The following is a 21,854-nucleotide window of genomic DNA, read 5'->3' as shown; positions in this document are numbered from 1 at the left end:
ATGTATGGGGACGGACGGATGGATGGATGTATGGGGACGGACGGATGTATGGGGACGGACGGATGGATGGATGTATGGGGACGGATGGATGTATGGGGACGGACGGATGTATGGGGACGGACGGATGGATGGATGTATGGGGACGGATGGATGTATGGGGACGGACGGACGGATGGATGGATGGATGGGGACGGATGGATGTATGGGAACGGACGGATGTATGGGGATGGACGGATGGATGGATGTATGGGGACGGATGTATGGGGACGGACGGATGGATGTATGCGGACGGACGGATGGATGTATGGGGACGGATGGATGTATGGGGACGGATGGATGGATGAGGACGGATGGATGGGGACGGATGGATGTATGGGGACGGACGGATGAATGTATGGGGACGGATGGATGGGGACGGATGGATGTATGGGGACGGACGGATGTATGGGGATGGACGGATGGATGGATGGATGTATGGGGACGGATGGATGTATGGGGACGGACGGATGGATGGGTACGGATGGGGACAGATGGATGGATACGGATGGATGGATGATACGGATGGATGGATGGGGACGGATGGATGTATGGGGACGGACGGACGGATGGATGGGGACGGATGGATGTATGGGGACGGACGGATGTATGGAGACGGATGGATGGATGGGGACGGATGGATGGATTGGGACGGATGAATGTATGGGGACGGACGGGGACAGATGGATGGATACGGATGGATGGGGACGGATGGATGTATGGGGACGGACGGATGGATGGGGACGGACGGATGGATACGGATGGATGGATGGATACGGATGGATGGATGGGGACGGATGGATGTATGGGGACGGACAGATGGATGGATGTATGGGGACGGATGGATGTATGGGGACGGACGGATGGATGGGGACGGACGGATGGATGGATGTATGGGGACGGATGGATGTATGGGGACGGACGGATGGATGGATGGATGGGGACGGATGGATGTATGGGGACGGATGGATGTATGGGGATGGACGGATGGATGGATGTATGGGGACGGACGGATGTATGGAGACGGATGGATGGATGGGGACGGACGGATGGATGTATGGGGACGGACGGATGGATGTATGGGGACGGATGGATGTATGGGGACGGATGGATGTATGGGGACGGATGGATGGATGAGGACGGACGGATGGATGGATGGGGACGGATGGATGTATGGGGACGGATGGATGTATGTATGGGGACGGACGGATGTATGTATGGGGACGGACGGATGGATGTATGGGGACGGATGGATGTATGGGGACGGATGGATGTATGGGGACGGACGGATGGATGTATGGGGACGGACGGATGGATGTATGGGGACGGACGGATGGATGTATGGGGACGGACGGACGTATGTATGTATGGGGACGGACGGACGTATGTATGTATGGGGACGGACGGATGGATGGGGACGGACGGATGTATGGGGACGGACGGATGTATGGGGACGGACGGATGTATGGGGACGAACGGATGTATGGGGATGGATGGATGTATGGGGACGGATGGATGTATGGGGACGGATGGATGTATGGGGACGGATGGATGGATGGGGACGGATGGATGGGGACGGATGGATGGATGGGGACGGATGGATGGACGGGGACGGATGGATGGACATGGACGGATGGATGGACGGATGGGGATGGATGTATGGGGACGGATGGATGTATGGGGACGGACGGATGGATGTATGGGGACGGATGGATGGATGGACAGATGGATGTATGGGGACGGATGGATGGATGGGGACGTATGGGGATGGATGTATGGGGACGGATGGATGTATGGAGACGGATGGATGTATGGGGACGGATGGATGGATGGACAGATGGATGTATGGGGACGGACGGATGGATGTATGGGGACGGACGGATGGATGTATGGGGACGGATGGATGTATGGGGACGGATGGATGTATGGGGACGGATGGATGGATGAGGACGGATGGATGGATGGGGACGGATGGATGTATGGGGACGGATGGATGTATGTATGGGGACGGACGGATGTATGTATGGGGACGGACGGATGGATGTATGGGGACGGATGGATGTATGGGGACGGATGGATGGATGAGGACGGATGGATGGATGTATGGGGACGGACGGATGGATGTATGGGGACGGACGGATGGATGTATGGGGACGGACGGACGTATGTATGTATGGGGACGGACGGACGTATGTATGTATGGGGACGGACGGATGGATGTATGGGGACGGACGGATGGATGTATGGGGACGGACGGATGGATGTATGGGGACGGACGGATGGATGGGGACGGATGGATGGATGGAGACGAATGGAGGGACGGATGGATGTATGGGGACGGATGGATGGGGACGGACGGATGGATGGATGGGGACGGATGGATGGATGGGGACGGATGGATGTATGGAGACGAATGGATGTATGGGGACGGATGGATGGATGGACAGATGGATGTATGGGGACGGACGGATGGATGTATGGGGACGGATGGATGTATGGGGACGGACGGATGGATGTATGGGGACGGATGGATGTATGGGGACGGATGGATGGATGAGGACGGATGGATGGATGGGGACGGATGGATGTATGGGGACGGATGGATGGATGGGGACGGATGGATGTATGTATGGGGACGGACGGATGTATGTATGGGGACGGACGGATGTATGTATGGGGACGGATGGATGTATGGGGACGGATGGATGTATGGGGACGGATGGATGGATGAGGACGGATGGATGTATGGGGACGGACGGATGGATGTATGGGGACGGACGGATGGATGTATGGGGACGGACGGACGTATGTATGTATGGGGACGGACGGACGTATGTATGTATGGGGACGGACGTATGTATGTATGGGGACGGACGTATGTATGTATGGGGACGGACGGATGGATGTATGGGGACGGACGGATGGATGGGGACGGACGGATGGATGGGGACGGATGGATGGATGGAGACGAATGGAGGGACGGATGGATGTATGGGGACGGATGGATGGGGACGGACGGATGGATGGATGGGGACGGACGGACGGACGGATGGATGGACGGATGGATGTATGGGGACGGACGGATGGATGGGTACGGATGGATACGGATGGATGGATACGGACGGATGTATGGGGACGGATGGATGTATGGGGACGGACGGATGGATGGGTACGGATGGATACGGATGGATGGATACGGATGGATGGATGGGGACGGATGGATGTATGGGGACGGACGGATGTATGGGGACGGACGGATGGATGGATGGATGGGGACAGACGGATGTATGGGGACGGACGGATGTATGGGGACGGACGGGGACAGATGGATGGATACGGATGGATGGATGGATACGGATGGATGGATGGGGACGGACGGATGGATGGGGACGGACGGATGGATGGGGACGGACGGATGGATGGGGACGGACGGATGGATGGGGACGGACGGATGGATGGGGACGGACGGATGGATGGGGACGGACGGATGGATGGGGACGGACAGATGGATGGATACGGATGGATGGGGACGGATGGATGTAAGGGGACGGACAGATGGATGGATGGATGGGGACGGATGGATGTATGGGGACGGACGGACGGATGGATGGATGGGGACGGACGGATGGATGGATGGGAACGGACGGATGGATGGATGGATGGGGATGGATGGATGGATGGGGACGGATGGATGTATGGGGATGGACGGATGGATGTATGTATGGGGACGGATGGATGTATGGGGACGGACGGATGGATGGGTATGGATGGGGACAGATGGATGGATACAGATGGATGGATGTATACGGATGGATGTATGGGGACGGATGGATGTATGGGGACGGACGGATGTATGGGGACGGACGGATGTATGGGGACGGATGGATGGATGGAAGGATGCATGTATGGTTGATGGAAGCTTGGATAAATGGATGGATGGAGAAACGTATGGATGGATAAATGCTATAAATAATATTTTAGGACACAACTTTGACGTAAAATTTCCTGCCCATTCCCTGATTATCAGATGATATAGAAAAATACTTCTGTATGTAGAGAAGTGACATTTTCTGCCCAGACTCTGTTCTCTCCTCTCTTCTTATGAAGATAAGGGATTGTTCACATTTACGACTTCTCCTTTTGTTTCTTTGAAGGTTGTCCATGTGCTGTAGCGTCAGCTGTAGTAGCGGCCTGAGCTGCAGTACCAGACACAGCCTGTGCACAGGGGTGGTGCTGTTATAAGGGGGTGGTCAGAAGCAGCTTCTGTTCTCTCCTGCAGGTGATCTCCTGTGAAATGACTGGTGACTATATATACTGTACACTGGAGTTACACATACCACGCAGCGGTGACCCCTACAGGTACAATGTGGCATTACATCGATGTAATGTATGGAGGGGTCAGGGCTGTGTGTGTGTGTGTACGGGAGCCTCTGAGGCTGACTCTTTAGAGCGGGGTCTCACTTTCTCATAGCCATGTCTTAAAGACAGCTCCTTTAAGGAATGCTCCTTTAGGCATTTTTAGGTTGTGTCTGAGCAGCTCCGGCCTGTGGAGGAGGGCGATGATTACAGGAAGGAAGCAATATGTATGCAGCACTATGACTTGCAGACAATTTGATGACGGTGCCCCCGGCCCCCAGGGACGCCGGTGTATCGTTGTACATGAGTAATGGGTTATGGATCTCCTCTGCAGCGCCCTCTTCTGTATGCAGGGAGTGACTGCTGGATACCTGTATATTATAGACGTCTATATTAGATCAGGTCCATAATAACGAGCATTGCCCGCCGTGACCTTGCCATGTCATTAATTAGATGGCATAAAGGGACCGTCCTCTCTTCCATCCCGTCCGTCCGGCTCTGTCTCTGCGAGATAACGCCTGCAGTCGCTTTTCATGCCTTTGAGCTGTGAATTGGCTTCAGGGATTTACGGTCTGTCTGTTTTTTGACTGACTGCCAGGACTGCAAAAAAATAATGTACGGATGGCCGCGAGCTTCAGGCATTAAAGGGAAATTAGCCTGTGCCATGGCGGCGGATGGGATTAAGGCTGCGGAGTAAGGTTATGGCGCTGTGATTATTTACAACACTGCGAAATGTGACAATGGGGTGTGGCGGCCATGATATCAGATCCTGTGCCCATTGCCATATCGGATCTTACAGCGTCATGCCATGGCGCAGTTCATTAATCCACGGCACCAATATTGTTTCCATTCAATGTAGGGATCTCATAGCAGACCAGGCTTGGCGCTGGACCCCCCGGTTTAGCAGGATGTAAGGGGCTCCTTGGGATTGCAGGACACCACGTTACAGAGTGAGCACTGACCACTGGAGCGAGCTGATGGAAAAACAACCTATAGTTGTGCTCGAAAGTTTACATACCCCGGCAGAACTTTTGCTTTCTTGGCCTTTTTTCAGAGAATAATAACACCATAACTTTTTCTCCACTCATGGTTAGTGGTTGGGTGAAGCCATTTATTGTCAGACTACTGTGTTTTCTCTTTTTAAATCATAATGACAATCCAAATGACCCTGATCAAAAGTTCACATACCCTGGTGATTTTGGCCGGATAACATGCACAGAAGGTGATACAAATGGGTGTGAATGGCTACTAAAAGTAACATCCTCACCTGTGACCTGTTTGCTTGTAATCAGTGTGTGTGCATAAAAGCTGAGTGAGTTTCCGGGATCCAGACAGACTCTTGCATCTTTCATCCAGCCGCTGACGTTTCTGGATTTTGAGTCATGGTGCAAGCAAAAGAATTGTCAACGGAACTACGGGAAAAGGTAGTTGAATTGTATAAAACAGGAAAGGGATACAAAAAGATATCCAAGGAATTTATAATGCCGGTCAGCAGAGTTCAAACAGAATAACAAATGGAAAATCAGGGGCACTGTGAAAACAAAACCACGGTCTGGTAGACCAACAAAAATGTCGTCCACAACTGCCAAGAAAATTGTTTGGGATGCAAAGAAAAACCCACAAATAACATCAGCTGAAATACTGGACTTTCTGAAAACTAGCGGTGTGACTGTTTCAAGATGCACAATAAGGAGGCACTTGGAAAAAAAATGGGCTGCATGGTCGAGTCACCAGAAGAAAGCTATTACTTTGCAAATGCCACAAAGTATCTTGCCTACAATATGCAAAGCAGCACAGAGACAAGCCTCAAAACTTCTGGAACAAGCTAATTTGGAGTGATGAGACCAAAATTGAAATTTTTGGCCACAACCATAAACGTTACATTTGGAGAAAGGTCAACAAGGCCTTTGATGAAAGGAACATCATTCCTACTGTCAAGCACGGAGGTGGATCGCTGATGTTTTGGAGATGTGTGAGCCTCAAAGGCACAGTAAACTTGGTCAAAGGTGAAGCAAAGATGAATGCAGCACGTTATCAGCAAATACTGGAGGCAAATTTGCAATCATCAGCCCGGAAACTGCGCATAGGATGTACTTGGACGTTCCAACATGACAACGATCCAAAACACAAGGCAAAGTCATTGTCTACAGCAGAACAAAGTGAAGGTTCTGGAGTGGCCATCTTAGTCTCCTGACCTCAGTATCATTGAGCCACTCAGGGGAGATCTCAAGCGCGCAGTTCATGCTATACAGCCCAGGAATTTACAGGAACTGGAGGCTTTTTGTCAAGAAGAGTGGGCAGCTTTACCATCTGAGAAAATAAAGAACCTCATCCACAACCACCACAAAAGACTTCCAGCTGTCATTGATGTTAGAGGGGCAACACACGGTATTTAGAAATGGGGTGTGTGAACTTTTGATCAGGGTCATTTGGATGTTTTGTGGTGTCATTATGATTTATAAAGAGAAAACACAGCAGTCTGACAATAAATGGCTTCACCCAACCACTAACCATGAGTGGAGACAAAGTGTTGGTGTTACCATTCTTATTCTCTGAAAGCAAAAATTCTGCCGGGGTATGTAAACTTTTGAGCACAACTGTAAACACGGTCAGAACCATAAAGTGATAAATAAGTGTCAGGCAAAATTGGGGATAGCCGGGTCAGAAGGGAATGTTACATTGTATCCTTATGGAATTATCATGTAAAGTTGTTACATTTTCTGTCCATCGATGATGTAACAAAGCTGAGTAGATTAATTTGGATAGTTTGTCCCAGATGAACCTGAATATATAAGGAATAGGTTATGTTCATCTGATCCCAAGCCAAACAATTCGGTTCCATAACTGCAGAAACTCAGAATTTTGCAGTTACTTGCATTGATTTTACCACCAACGCCATTGAGTCATCCTCGACCAAATCACGATGATAGATCTTCGTTTGTAAAGGGTCCAATTTAATTTTAAAAATGGAAAAACACTTTCTGTATACTGAGACCAAATGTGAATAGATATAAAATATAATTTTATCAAGACTTTCATAAGTGATTGTCACGCCGTTCCGACATACTCACCCGGCCTCCGCTCCCACACCGTCTCTGCATACTCACCCGGCCATCGCTCCCACGCCGCAGCCCCTCGCCACCCTTCAGCCACGTCGGTCTCCTCTGACAGACGCGTGGCCGACCGCGTCTTTGCATGCAATGCGCATGCGCCATAGGCTGCGGCCGCGCCTCCCTTCTGCTTCTTGTGCTCTGGCAATGCCCTGACCCGGAAGCACCCCCTGACCAATGGCAGACCAGACGGGCATATCAGGCCGCTTCCCCCTGAGGGAGGCGCCTGATCATTGTGTTTCCTAGCACACTAGGCCTCGCTTCTTCGTATGCTCTCTGCAGTCTCACAGTCCCGTTCTCATGTGCTCCCTGCAGCAGCCTCGCAGTCCTGCTATCCGTGTCCCCTGCTATACTCCATCCTACTCCAGTCCTTCCGTCCTACTCCAGCTCTGCCTCCGGTGTTCCTGTTCCATCCTGCTCCAGTCCTTCCGTCCTACTCTAGTCCTACCTCCGGTGTTCCTGTTCCATCCTGCTCCAGTCCTTCCACCCTACTCCAGTCCTGCCTCCGGTGTTCCTGTTCCATCCTGCTCCAGTCCTTCCACCCTACTCCAGTCCTGCCTCCGGTGCTCCTGTTCCATCCTGCTCCAGTCCTTCCGTCCTACTCCAGTCCTGCCTCCGGTGTTCCTGTTCCATCCTGCTCCAGTCCTTCCGTCCTACTCCAGCCCTGCCTCCGGTGTTCCTGTTCCATCCTGCTCCAGTCCTTCCGTCCTACCTCCGGTGTTCCTGTTCCATCCTGCTCCAGTCCTTCCACCCTACTCCAGTCCTGCCTCCGGTGTTCCTGTTCCATCCTGCTCCAGTCCTTCCGTCCTACTCCAGTCCTGCCTCCGGTGTTCCTGTTCCATCCTGCTCCAGTCCTTCCATCCTACTCCAGCCCTGCCTCCGGTGTTCCTGTTCCATCCTGCTCCAGTCCTTCCGTCCTACTCCAGCCCTGCCTCCGGTGTTCCTGTTCCATCCTGCTCCAGTCCTTCCGTCCTACCTCCGGTGTTCCTGTTCCATCCTGCTCCAGTCCTTCCACCCTACTCTAGTCCTGCCTCCGGTGTTCCTGTTCCATCCTGCTCCAGTCCTTCCGTCCTACTCCAGTCCTGCCTCCAGTGCTCCTGTTCCAATCCTGTCTCCTGGGTTCCTGATCCAACCATCCCTCCACGTTCCAGTCTACAGTCTTACTCCACTCCTGTCTCCTGTGTTCCAGCTCTGTCCTGCCATCTACACTTTAGTCCCACACTCCTACTCCAGTCCATCCTGAGCCTCCCCTCTCGGTACCAGCTACCGTGGTACTCGAACCCCTGGGTCTGCTCCTAACGGTCCCTGTATAGGGGTCGGTTCCACCTGGCAGCTCGCCCGGGGCCCCTCGGTGCCACAGCCCAGAGGGTCCACTCCTGGAGATTCCGGCTCCAGACCAGCCACGCTAACAGTGATTTTCCCATCCAGGACGCTGGATACTCCGTGTCGCCTGTTAGCTGGCTGGACTTGCCTAGAATAAAATATAAATCCCTTACAATGAATAGGTGGAAATGAAAAAACAAACAAATATGATTTATGATATAGGACTGATAGCGCTCATTGTCAGTCATTGAGGATCTGTCCCACAGCTATAGGGAATCGGTAATGTCATATTTAATTCAGTGGTGCATGAATACACTAAAAATATTCCAAATAGCTATAAAACCCTAGAGAGATGCAGCCATAGACTTGCACACAACATGCCAATATGCACTTATACTTATGTTCATAACATACACTTATTTCGCATGCTCACAACATGCACTTATACGTATGCTCACAAAATGCAAACATGCACCTATACGTATGCTTATAACATGCACTTAGGCGTATGCCCTTATACATATGCCCACAACATGCAAACATGCTCTTATAAGTATGCTCATAACATGCACTTATACATATGCTCAGGACAGGCATACATACACTCATATTTATACTCTTGTCATGCTTGGATGCTATTATAGGTATGTTCTAAATTTACATACATACGCGTACTCATGCGTATGTTCACAACAGCCATAGATGCACTCATACATATACTCAGAACAGACATATTTGTACTCAGATATATGCATATGTGTACTCATACTTGTCCTCATATGTATGCTCACAGCATGCCCGGATTGAGTCATACGTATGCTCACAGCATGCACGGATTTAGACATGCGTATGCTCACAGCATGCACGGATTTAGACATGCGTATGCTCACAGCATGCATGGATTTGGTCATGCGTATGCTCACAGCATGCACGGATTTGGTCATGCGTATGCTCACAGCATGCACGGATTTGGTCATGCGTATGCTCACAGCATGCACGGATTTGGTCATGCGTATGCTCACAGCATGCACGGATTTGGTCATGCGTATGCTCACAGCATGCACGGATTTGGTCATGCGTATGCTCACAGCATGCACGGATTTGGTCATGCGTATGCTCACAGCATGCACGGATTTGGTCATGCGTATGCTCACAGCATGCACGGATTTGGTCATGCGTATGCTCACAGCATGCACGGATTTGGTCATGCGTATGCTCACAGCATGCACGGATTTGCTCATACGTATGCTCACAGCATGCACGGATTTGCTCATACGTATGCTCACAGCACCCATAGATGCACTCCTACATAGTTTCACAACAGAAGTGTTTGAACCTATAGATATGTGCATACGTTTCCTCATCTGTGTCCTTACATGTATGTTCGCTCAGCACAAGCGTGGATTTAGACATACGTATATGTACAACACACAACACAAATACATGAATACATATATGTATATACACATAGAAAATAAGGTCCTCTGCAGATGAGGGCAGCGGCAGGCTGCACCTGGAGATAGGCCGTATAAGGGCTGCATGCAATGCTCGTGACTCGGCGGTTACACACATTAGTGCGATTGTTGCAGCATGCACAGTTACATTGCATAGTACATATATGTAGATGACCATTCTCTGTCCCACCAGGCTCACGCATGATATTACCCTGGAGGAGTTTGAAGACGAAGATTTATCAGAGATTACAGAGATCACCGACGAATGTGGAATCAGTTTGCACTGTAATGAGAGCCGGCGCTGCAAGGTGAGTGACTGCAAAGATGGAGTCAGCATAGATCTACAGACCTGTGCGCATGGATTGTGCGCCCCCTCATAGGCAGAGCTGCCGCCTGATACTCGGACTCTCTATATTAGCAAGAATGTTTCCATTTGTTGACAGCAAGCTGAGGAATGGGGAAGAGTCAGCGTCGAGAGTGCATAAGAAAGTTGCCAATGTTTCATTTCAAAAACTTTTTTTATTTATTCCATTAGTAATTTTTATTAATATTATTATTACCTATCTGCTAAATTTAGAGGGGATGTCTGTGAAATTCAGGAACCAATGTTTTCAGCGGGTGTCCACTGTGGTTAGTAGAAGAGGACTCCAAGCTGAGGACCTTTAAGGAGTGAATTAAAATAGAGAGTCCCTTTAATGGAGAGTAGAAATCAGGGATAATTAAGTGCACCCTCCAATGCAGTCCCCAAGTGCAGATCCCCATACCTTGGCCGGGGCGCAGACCATCCAGTGCCCTGACCCCAGCCCTATAAACTGCTGAAACCCTAAAATGATAGTGTGAGAAATTTGGCTCCAGGGTCATGAAAAGAGTGCGGAGAAGGCAAAGCCCAAGCTCTTCTGTCCGAACTTGCAGAATTCTCCACCCTAATGGGGGTCCAGGCTGGTTCTCCCTATGAGCCCCCTTCTCGTCTGTGTACTCATCTGGCTGTACAGTTTGTTATACCGCTATGGATGATGAATATCCGGTGGTTGGCGGGCTGAGCAATGATCTCTCACAATGGGACCCATAGCTATTATTTTGAGAGATTTACTAGTCCTGTGTCCGATCCGAGTGCCAACATTTCTGGATTTTCAGAAAAAATGGATCTTATTTCCTTATCCCTTTAAAGATGACATGAGCTACAAATGATCTGTGTACATCAGACAAACTTTCTACCCGAGGCCCTGCCAGCTTTGGCTTAGGGATTTGTTAATATTCCAATTGTTTTGGTGCCTTCCCTAAACTTCGTTACATATGCCATCCATATGGTTCTGCCGGGAGCCCAGCAGATGTCACAGGATGTTCTGCGCTGATTGTGTCGCTGCCAGGAGACGTCGGCTCAGCCAAGATGAGGCTAATGGTGCGGCAGATGGGCAGTGACCATTCTTAGCTTCAACATATCTCTGGTGGGTTCGGTAGTTGCCTCCTGGGTACCTGGCTGGCCCAATTATTGCTAATAAGTGAAGTCACATCACTTTCTACCATACTTATTTTTTCCAATTTCTCATAATTTTCTAGATATAAGCTTGCTGTAAGTGAATGTTTGCACTCCCCATTTCTTGCACAGGGTTACTGTTCTCATTCACTGACAACAAGCAAATATTGAAAACAAAAAAAAATCATTACACAAAGTTGTGTAAAAGTTTTATAACTTTTCATTTTTATTGTGATAAACCCCTTAATAGCTGGGCATTTTATCTTTTTTTTTTGTTGCACTTTTGTCTTTTTTTTTTTTTTTTATTCTTGTTGACATGGCAATATAAGAGATTGTTTTTGATTTTTTTTTTTTGCTGGACGAGTTTTAGTTTTGAACGACAATTCATTTTACCATCCGATTTACTGTAAACCGAGGAAAATTTTCAAGCAAGATGATATGGTGAAAAAAAAAAAAATGCATTCCTGCCACATGCCGAGCGTCTATAGATTTTTTTTTTTTTATCAAGTGGTGAAACCCCCCCCCCCCACAAATTTTTTCTTTTTATATTTTTCCATTGATGGAAGTGTGCGCGGCTTATTCTTGTGTGGGGAGCTGACGGTTTTATTGAGGAACTGTACAACATTTTGATCGCTTTTTATTTTCTTTTATTAGGGAAATGTGTTGCCCGTGGACTTTGCGATTCAATTTTCTTCCTCTTTCTGGTGTTTACGGGTTCATTAATCTCATATTTTGATTATATCAGATTTTCTCAGATGCGGTGACACCAAATATGTTTATTTTTTCATTTTCTTTATTTTAAATGGGGGTATCTGGGGTGATTTGGACTTTTATTTTTATTTTTTTACATTGACTTTTTTTTTTATTCATTCTTTTAGTGAACTTGAATCTGATTGCTTCTACTATATACCATAATACCATTGTATTGCAGTATATAGTGAAAATCTCGATTGCCTTTCAAGCTTGGCTCGTAACTGAGCTTCATAGGAGTACCAAGATGGCAGTGATGCCTTCAGCAGACCCCCAGCTGTAAGGCTATGTGCACACGTTGCAGATTCACCTGCGGTTTTTCCCGCGTGGAACCGCAGGTAAAGTGACCTGCGGTTTGGTCTGCGGTTTCACACCTCTACTATGTTAAAGGTGTGAAACCGCTGCGGAAACCGCCCAAACAATTGATATGTTGCGGTTTGTAAACCACAGCAAAACCGCGCGGGAAAAAGCGCACCGTCAGCACAGTGTTTTTGAAAACCCATAGGCTTTCATTGTACTGTACCTTGTCAGCGGAACTGCTGCGTTTCCGCAGGGCCCAAACCGCTGTGGAAATGCAGCAGAATCCGCACCGTGTGCACATAGCCGAAGGGCAGCCCATCGGCACACCACCATCCGCGCGCGTTACATTTAAATGCCGCTGTCGGAGATTGAGCTCAGCTCTGGACGCGGAATTCATTTAATTTAGCCGCGTGCGGAAAGAGCTCAGCTCCCCAGCCCACTTCACCCCCCCGCTGTATATATCCATCATGGGCATTAAGGTGTTAAAGGACATGTCTACTACTTGTCTAACCCCTTCTTAAAAGCAATAAAGACCAATAGAAAATAAAACAAACCCATTGTACTCGCCTCCCTCTCTGGCACCTTTCCAGCGATGTGTCTACCGGCTCTCGCCGACAGGCTGCACTGCTCGCTCTTCCCTTGGTTGCAAACAGCAGCGCTCGTGTGTGGCATAACAATGTCGTGTGCGTGCCGGTAGGGCCGGCGCCGACAACGCTGCAAATGTCCCGAGGCGCGAGAGGAGAGTTTAATATTCTATTTCAATTTTCTGTGGGAAACTATTGCATTTAAGAAAGGGTTCTCCAAAAAATGGACACTCCCTTTAATAACTATACAAAGTAAAAGTTCTAAAACTTTTATACAACTTTGTGTTATGATTTTCTTTTTTTTTTTTTTTTTTTTTTACCATTTTCAATATTTGATTGCTGTCAGTGAATGAGAACACTCAAGCCTTACATTCACAGGCAGCAATTGTGTCCATATCAAGCATTCATCTCAGCCAAGAAATAGATATGTATTCCCAGACTCCTGGTGCCGAAAAACGTAGTAGTAATACAAAGTCTGTCTTAATATAGAGCTAGATAGATAGAAAATGGATATTCTTTGTGTCTCTATATAAGACTCGTCCCATAATGTTCATTGCTTTGTATTTGGGGATGATTTGTGTCTGGCTGTAGTAGCCGGTCTGGACAGGTGTCCATGTTTCTGGTCCCTGCCGGGATGGTGCCGTGTGTCAGCGTCTGCATCATCATCCATCTGCTGCTCTCTGTTGACTACTAATTACTATTCTTCCCGAGTGGCCGCCGTCCGGTGACGTTTCTGCCCACCAGGCTCATCAGTGACGCAGCCGCTCCGCCGGTGGCATTCCTCCACCGGTTGCTTATCAGTGGTTTTGCTTTTCCATTCCATGATTTGCTTTCCTTACAGTGACACATGGGGTCTTCTTAATCTTGTCCCTCTCTGTCCCCCCCAGGCAGTCATTCTGTTCACCCCCTCACCCTCCCAGCAGATGATGTCACTCTGTCCCTCTCCCTCCCCCTGGTCCCATGACTCTGTCTCCTGATCCCCCAGAGCCGCCTGCGTGCTGAGCCGGGTCCTGCCCCAGGAGGGGGGGGAGCTGCCAGTCGGATCCAGGCGGAGATGCTTCAGCTGGACCTGATTGATGCTGGCCAACTCCCCGAAGAAGAGATCTTGCCTCCCGTGGACCCCAGGCCAATTCTTCCAGCAACTATGGACACCTACAGACCTAAGAGGCCTACAACGCTCAACCTGTTTCCACAGGCGCCACGCACACAGGTACGGCACAAGGCGTGTCACATGCGCCGACGCTATGAGATCCGACAGGTTGTGGGTTATATGCATTTAGGCAAATAATAGAATAATTGTCCAGATGCCTCCAAGGTATGTCACATCCACTGCAATAAATAGATCCATGATGAATGTGTGATCCGGATATGAGAATGGGGGTCCCCTGTGTGACTGGAGGGGTAGTGCGCCTGTGCGACCACCGCTCCAGTCACTGTGTATAGGAGGTGGTAGCACTCGATCACTACCGCTCCATTCACTGTCTATAGTAGTGGTGGTCGCACACGCTCACTACCGCTCCATTCACTGTCTATAGTAGTGGTGGTTGAACACGCTCACTACCGCTCCATTCACTGTCTATAGTAGTGGTGGTAGCACACGCTCACTACCGCTCCATTCACTGTCTATAGTAGTGGTGGTCGCACTCACTCACTACCACTCCATCCACTGTCTATAGGAGGTGGTCGCACACGCTCATTACCGCTCCATTCACTGTCTATAGTAGTGGTGGTTGAACACGCTCACTACCGCTCCATTCACTGTCTATAGTAGTGGTGGTCACACACGCTCACTACCGCTCCATCCACTGTCTATAGGAGGTGGTCGCACTCACTCACTACCACTCCATCCACTGTCTATAGGAGGTGGTCGCACACGCTCATTACCGCTCCATTCACTGTCTATAGTAGTGGTGGTAGCACACGCTCACTACCGCTCCATCCACTGTCTATAGGAGGTGGTCGCACTCACTCACTACCGCTCCATCCACTGTCTATAGGAGGTGGTCGCACTCACTCACTACCACTCCATCCACTGTCTATAGGAGGTGGTCGCACACGCTCACTACCGCTCCATTCACTGTCTATAGTAGTGGTGGTAGCACACGCTCACTACCGCTCCATCCACTGTCTATAGGAGGTGGTCGCACTCACTCACTACCGCTCCATCCACTGTCTATAGGAGGTGGTCGCACACGCTCATTACCGCTCCATCCACTGTCTATAGGAGGTGGTCGCACTCACTCACTACCGCTCCATCCACTGTCTATAGTAGTGGTGGTCACACACGCTCATTACCGCTCCATCCACTGTCTATAGGAGGTGGTCGCACACGCTCATTACCGCTCCATCCACTGTCTATAGGAGGTGGTCGCACACGCTCATTACCGCTCCATCCACTGTCTATAGGAGGTGGTCGCACTCACTCACTACCGCTCCATCCACTGTCTATAGGAGGTGGTCGCACACGCTCATTACCGCTCCATCCACTGTCTATAGGAGGTGGTCGCACACGCTCATTACCGCTCCATTCACTGTCTATAGGAGGTGGTCGCACACGCTCATTACCGCTCCATTCACTGTCTATAGGAGGTGGTCGCACACGCTCACTACCGCTCCATTCACTGTCTATAGGAGGTGGTCACACACGCTCACTACCACTCCATCCACTGTCTATAGGAGGTGGTCGCACACACTCACTACCGCTCCATTCACCGTCTATAGGAGGTGGTCACACACGCTCATTACCGCTGCATCCACTGTCTATAGGAGGTGGTCGCACACGCTCATTACCGCTCCATTCACTGTCTATAGGAGGTGGTCGCACACGCTCATTACCGCTCCATTCACTGTCTATAGGAGGTGGTCGCACACGCTCATTACCGCTCCATTCACTGTCTATAGGAGGTGGTCACACACGCTCACTACCACTCCATCCACTGTCTATAGGAGGTGGTCGCACACGCTCATTACCGCTCCATTCACTGTCTATAGGAGGTGGTCGCACACGCTCATTACCGCTCCATCCACTGTCTATAGGAGGTGGTCGCACACGCTCATTACCGCTCCATTCACTGTCTATAGGAGGTGGTCACACACGCTCACTACCACTCCATCCACTGTCTATAGGAGGTGGTCGCACACGCTCACTACCGCTCCATGCACCGTCTATAGGAGGTGGTCGCACACGCTCATTACCGCTCCATTCACTGTCTATAGGAGGTGGTCACACACGCTCACTACCACTCCATCCACTGTCTATAGGAGGTGGTCGCATACACTCACTACCGCTCCATTCGCTGTCTATAGGAGGTGGTCGCACACGCTCATTACCGCTCCATTCACTGTCTATAGGAGGTGGTCACACACACTCACTACCGCTCCATTCACCGTCTATAGGAGGTGGTCGCACACGCTCATTACCGCTCCATTCACTGTCTATAGGAGGTGGTCACACACGCTCACTACCACTCCATTCACTGTCTATAGGAGGTGGTCGCACACGCTCACTACCGCTCCATTCACCGTCTATAGGAGGTGGTCGCACACGCTCATTACCGCTCCATTCACTGTCTATAGGAGGTGGTCACACACGCTCACTACCGCTCCATCCACTGTCTATAGGAGGTGGTCGCACACACTCACTACCGCTCCATTCGCTGTCTATAGGAGGTGGTCGCACACGCTCATTACCGCTCCATTCACTGTCTATAGGAGGTGGTCGCACACGCTCACTACCGCTCCATTTACTGTCTATAGTAGTGGTGGTTGCACACGCTCACTACCGCTCCATTTACTGTCTATAGTAGTGGTGGTTGCACACGCTCACTACCGCTCCATCCACTGTCTATAGGAGGTGGTCACACACGCTCACTACCGCTCCATTCACTGTCTATAGGAGGTGGTCGCACACCCTCACTACCACTCCAGTCATAGTCTATAGTAGTGGTGGTCGCACACGCTCACTACCGCTCCATCCACTGTCTATAGGAGGTGGTCACACACGCTCACTACCGCTCCATTCACTGTCTATAGGAGGTGGTCACACACACTCACTACCGCTCAATCCACTGTCTATAGGAGGTGGTCGCACACCCTCACTACCACTCCAGTCATAGTCTATAGTAGTGGTGGTCGCACACGCTCACTACCGCTCCATCCACTGTCTATAGGAGGTGGTCACACACGCTCACTACCGCTCCATTCACTGTCTATAGGAGGTGGTCACACACACTCACTACCGCTCAATCCACTGTCTATAGGAGGTGGTCGCACACCCTCACTACCACTCCAGTCATAGTCTATAGTAGTGGTGGTCGCACACGCTCACTACCGCTCCATCCACTGTCTATAGGAGGTGGTCACACACGCTCACTACCGCTCCATTCACTGTCTATAGGAGGTGGTCACACACACTCACTACCGCTCAATCCACTGTCTATAGGAGGTGGTCACACACACTCACTACCGCTCCAGTCATAGTCTATAGTAGTGGTGGTCGCACACGCTCACTACCGCTCCATCCACTGTCCATAGGAGGTGGTCACACACGCTCACTACCGCTCCATTCACTGTCTATAGGAAGTGGTCACACACGCTCACTACCGCTCCATTCACTGTCTATAGGAGGTGGTCACACACGCTCACTACCGCTCCAGTCACCGTCTACAGGAGGTGTTCGCACACACTCACTACTGCTCCAGTCACTGTCTATAGGAGGTGGTCGCACACGCTCACTACCACTCCAGTCACTGTCTATAGGAGGTGTTCGCACACGCTCACTACCGCTCCATTCACCATCTATAGGAGGTGGTCGCACACGCTCACTACCGCTCCATTCACCGTCTATAGGAGGTGGTCGCACACGCTCACTACCGCTCCAGTCACCGTCTATAGGAGGTGGTCGCACACGCTCACTACAGCTCCAGTCACCATCTATAGGAGGTGGTCGCACACGCTCACTACCGCTCCAGTCACCATCTATAGGAGGTGGTTGCACACGCTCACTACCGCTCCAGTCACCGTCTATAGGAGGAGGTTGCACACGCTCGCTACCGCTCCAGTCACCGTCTATAGGAGGTGGTTGCACATGCTCACTACCGCCCCAGTCACCGTCTATAGGAGGTGGTTGCACACGCTCACTACCGCTCCATTCACCATCTATAGGAGGTGGTCGCACACGCTCACTACCGCTCCATTCACCGTCTATAGGAGGTGGTCGCACACGCTCACTACCGCTCCAGTCACCGTCTATAGGAGGTGGTCACACACGCTCACTACAGCTCCAGTCACCATCTATAGGAGGTGGTCGCACACGCTCACTACCGCTCCAGTCACCATCTATAGGAGGTGGTTGCACACGCTCACTACCGCTCCAGTCACCGTCTATAGGAGGAGGTTGCACACGCTCGCTACCGCTCCAGTCACCGTCTATAGGAGGTGGTTGCACATGCTCACTACCGCCCCAGTCACCGTCTATAGGAGGTTTTCGCACACGCTCACTACTGCTCCATTCACTGTTTATAGTAGTGGTGGTCGCACATGCTCACTACCGCTCCCGTCTAATCCCCCCCATTCTAGAGATCTGTGTATCCGGACCCCCTCCTTCATTCAGAAATCATATTTTATCATCCATCCTGTGGATATTGTTAATGGAACAATCCCTTTAAGTGCATAAACAGGGTAATAGTGTTACATTGGGCCTTCTGTGTACTCTACTGCTCATGATCATGTGTGATCTCATGAAGGCCATGATCAGTGGCAATGTTAGAAAAGTATAGCGCTGCTCATCCTAATCCTCCTGGTGACACTCAGGGACACATATATTGGATGGTGGCCTGTGTGGTCATACATTGTCATACATGGACCTTTTAAATAAAACATTTGATACAGTGCCAAATAATACCCCCATATACTGCTCAAATAATACCAACACACAGGAGCCAACATATGACGTATGCAAATTCAACTAATAGCAGTTTATTGCAATGTCCCAATAATACTGCTATACGGCATAACATGTAGTATTGTTACTTGCGGTGGTGACGGTTTGGGGACCCAAGTTATCGGTGCTGCCCCCTTCAACACTCCTAACACCTGCTCCGAGAGCAGTGACACTGTAGGACAACCCCCATGGAAAAGCCAGGGGCTCACAGACAGAGGGGAGACCACCCCGCCCCCCAGAACAATTGGCAAAGCTCCTGGAACCTCCCTGAAAATAAAAATATTATGAGTTTGATCAGAAGGGTTTTTTATTCCGTGGAGGAGGCTTCAAAGAGTCATGGAAAAGTTGTGGCCCTGAAAAAAGGTGCTATGGCTATCAGAAAAGATCATGCCGAAATGTGGTCAAGTATGATGGTCCCCTGGGGAACAGTGCTGCCGATATGGACATCTGGGCGCTGGTGGCCCTTGGGGTGTGCACTGGCCATGATGGCCGTGGCATACGAGCTTCCAGCGTCTGGTCCCGCTCCTGGTGCCCATAGATGTATGATGGATCCCGTGACTTTCCTTAGTTTATGGAGTTAGCAGTGATATTCGGCCAATGATCTGGCCGTATTATCTGGACCCTCTCGGGTGTGGCGCATCAATTAATCACTCCAGCACCATATGGTACGACGTAGGCAGTGTCTACCGGGACCTGAAGCTGAGTGACAGCCATGTCAGTGCCCATTAGTAGACGGTACTAGTCGGCCGGGGATGAAGGGTGATGTCTCAGAATATCGGAATATCCCTTGACAGTGGCATGGAGTAATCTCTGCTAATAGAAACGTGTAATCCCTTAGGGGCGGCTAATGGGATGAGGACAGGCTAATGGCTTATCCCCCCCCATGTCGGCCTGTGACTGACAGTCACTCAGTGTCCCCTCATCTGTATTCCTCTTCTCGCTGTTGTTCTCCGCTTTCTCGCTCTGCCCCATTAGCGTTTGTTGCCATAGTGACAGTAACTTGTAACAGTAACAGCTCCGGACTGCGTTGAGTCATCCGAGATCCCACTGCTTGACACCGTCCCCCCATCGGTCACGTCACCGGACGCATCGCCCAGAGAGCACCGCAGTGGTGCCACCCTTGCCCGCGTTCGTCATAATGTGCCACATACTGACTGATGTCTCCGGAGCGGGTCACCTAGGGCCACCGACACTATAATGGATCAGGAATAGGTGTGTGACGGTCGTATGGTCAGTCTCCTCATAGCTTTCACAGCCTGGCTGATAACAGAGAGCAATAGATTGCCTACAAAAGGCAGAGTAAGGGCTTAGACTTATGAGCCTACATCATGGGGTGGGCAGGAGAGGCTCATCCGGCACGGATGGCCCGTAATGAAGGATCCTATAGGATCACAGTGTATGAGAGTGTCCGAGTGTTTAGGAAATCCTCCGGATTCTGGAGAATTGGAACTTAAAGTGTAAACGCCGATTTATTGTTTATTTCATAAATCAATAGATCAAAGGAAATGAAGAAACTTTGTAATGTGTCTTATGAGAGAGATCTGCAGCATTCTCCTCCAGGACAGGCGGCACGCTTAGTGCATGTGTAAATGGCGTCTTCAGTGACAACAGGCTTCCCATTACTGGGTTAGGAGGTGACAGTTGGCGCTCATGAAGAGGGAGGAGCTGCAGACAGAGGAGGAGCTAGAGGCAGATACAGAGGGGAGGAGCTAGAGGCAAAACAGGCATAGAGGGGAGGAGCTAGAGGCCGATACAGAGAGGGGAGGAGCTAGAGGTAGACAGAGGAGGAGCTAGAGGCAGAAATGGGCTTAGAGGGGAGGGGCTAGAGGCAGATACAAAACATTCTGCGGCGAGTTCTGCTGACTCTGAGACCGCAGTTAGAATTTAAAGGGAACCTGTCACCTCTTTTTGCCGCTATAAGATGCGGCCACTGCCTTTCAGGGCTTATCTACAGAAATGCTGTATATCTGCCCCCAGCCTGACCTGAAAGATAAGTTGTATTATAGTCACCTGGGTGGGAGGTCCGGTCTGGTCCGATTGGTGTCGCAGGTCTGGCGCCTCCCATCTTCATGCGATGACGTCCTCTTCCTTGCTTCTGTTGCCCTTCTGTGCAGGCGCACTGATCTGCCATGTTGAGGGGAGAGCAAAGTACTGCAGTGCGCAGGTGCCGGGAAAGGTCAGAGAGTCCCCAGCACCTGCGCACTGCAGTTTTTTGCTCTGCCCTCAACATGGCAGATCAGTGCGCCTGCACAGAAGGGCAACAGAAGCAAGGAAGAGGACGTCATCGCATGAAGATGGGAGGCGCCGGACCGCCCCTGGGTGAGTGTAATAAAACTTATTTTTCTTATCTTGCAGGTCGGACCAGGGGCAGATATACAGCATTAGGCCTGTTTCACACTTCAGTTTTTTGACATCAGTCAAAATCTGCCGTTTTTAGAAAAAAACGGATCCGCCCCTTTTTTTGGTGGATCCGTTTTTTTCCCCATAGACTTGCATTAGCGGCAGATTTTATCCGATGGTCGTCCG

The 21,854-nt window shown here is 50.3% G+C and overlaps 1 protein-coding gene across 5 annotated transcripts in view; it reads left to right on the top strand.

The window, feature by feature from the left end:
- MAPK8IP1 (mitogen-activated protein kinase 8 interacting protein 1) overlaps window positions 1–21,854 on the top strand; it is a 77,120-nt gene that overhangs the window by 29,480 nt on the left and 25,786 nt on the right. For all 5 annotated transcript variants that reach the window (XM_073541689.1, XM_073541688.1, XM_073541687.1 and 2 more), the window contains exons 2-3: window positions 10,473–10,587; window positions 14,373–14,597. In XM_073541689.1, coding sequence (XP_073397790.1) covers window positions 10,473–10,587; window positions 14,373–14,597 — 340 coding nt within the window. The remainder of the gene's footprint in view (window positions 1–10,472; window positions 10,588–14,372; window positions 14,598–21,854) is intronic.

Source organism: Dendrobates tinctorius, unplaced genomic scaffold, assembly GCF_039654945.1.
Source record: "Dendrobates tinctorius isolate UK_male_01 unplaced genomic scaffold, ASM3965494v1 ptg000124l, whole genome shotgun sequence".
Taxonomy (NCBI): Eukaryota; Metazoa; Chordata; class Amphibia; order Anura; family Dendrobatidae; genus Dendrobates; species Dendrobates tinctorius.
This window is presented reverse-complemented; position numbering and strand designations above follow the sequence as displayed.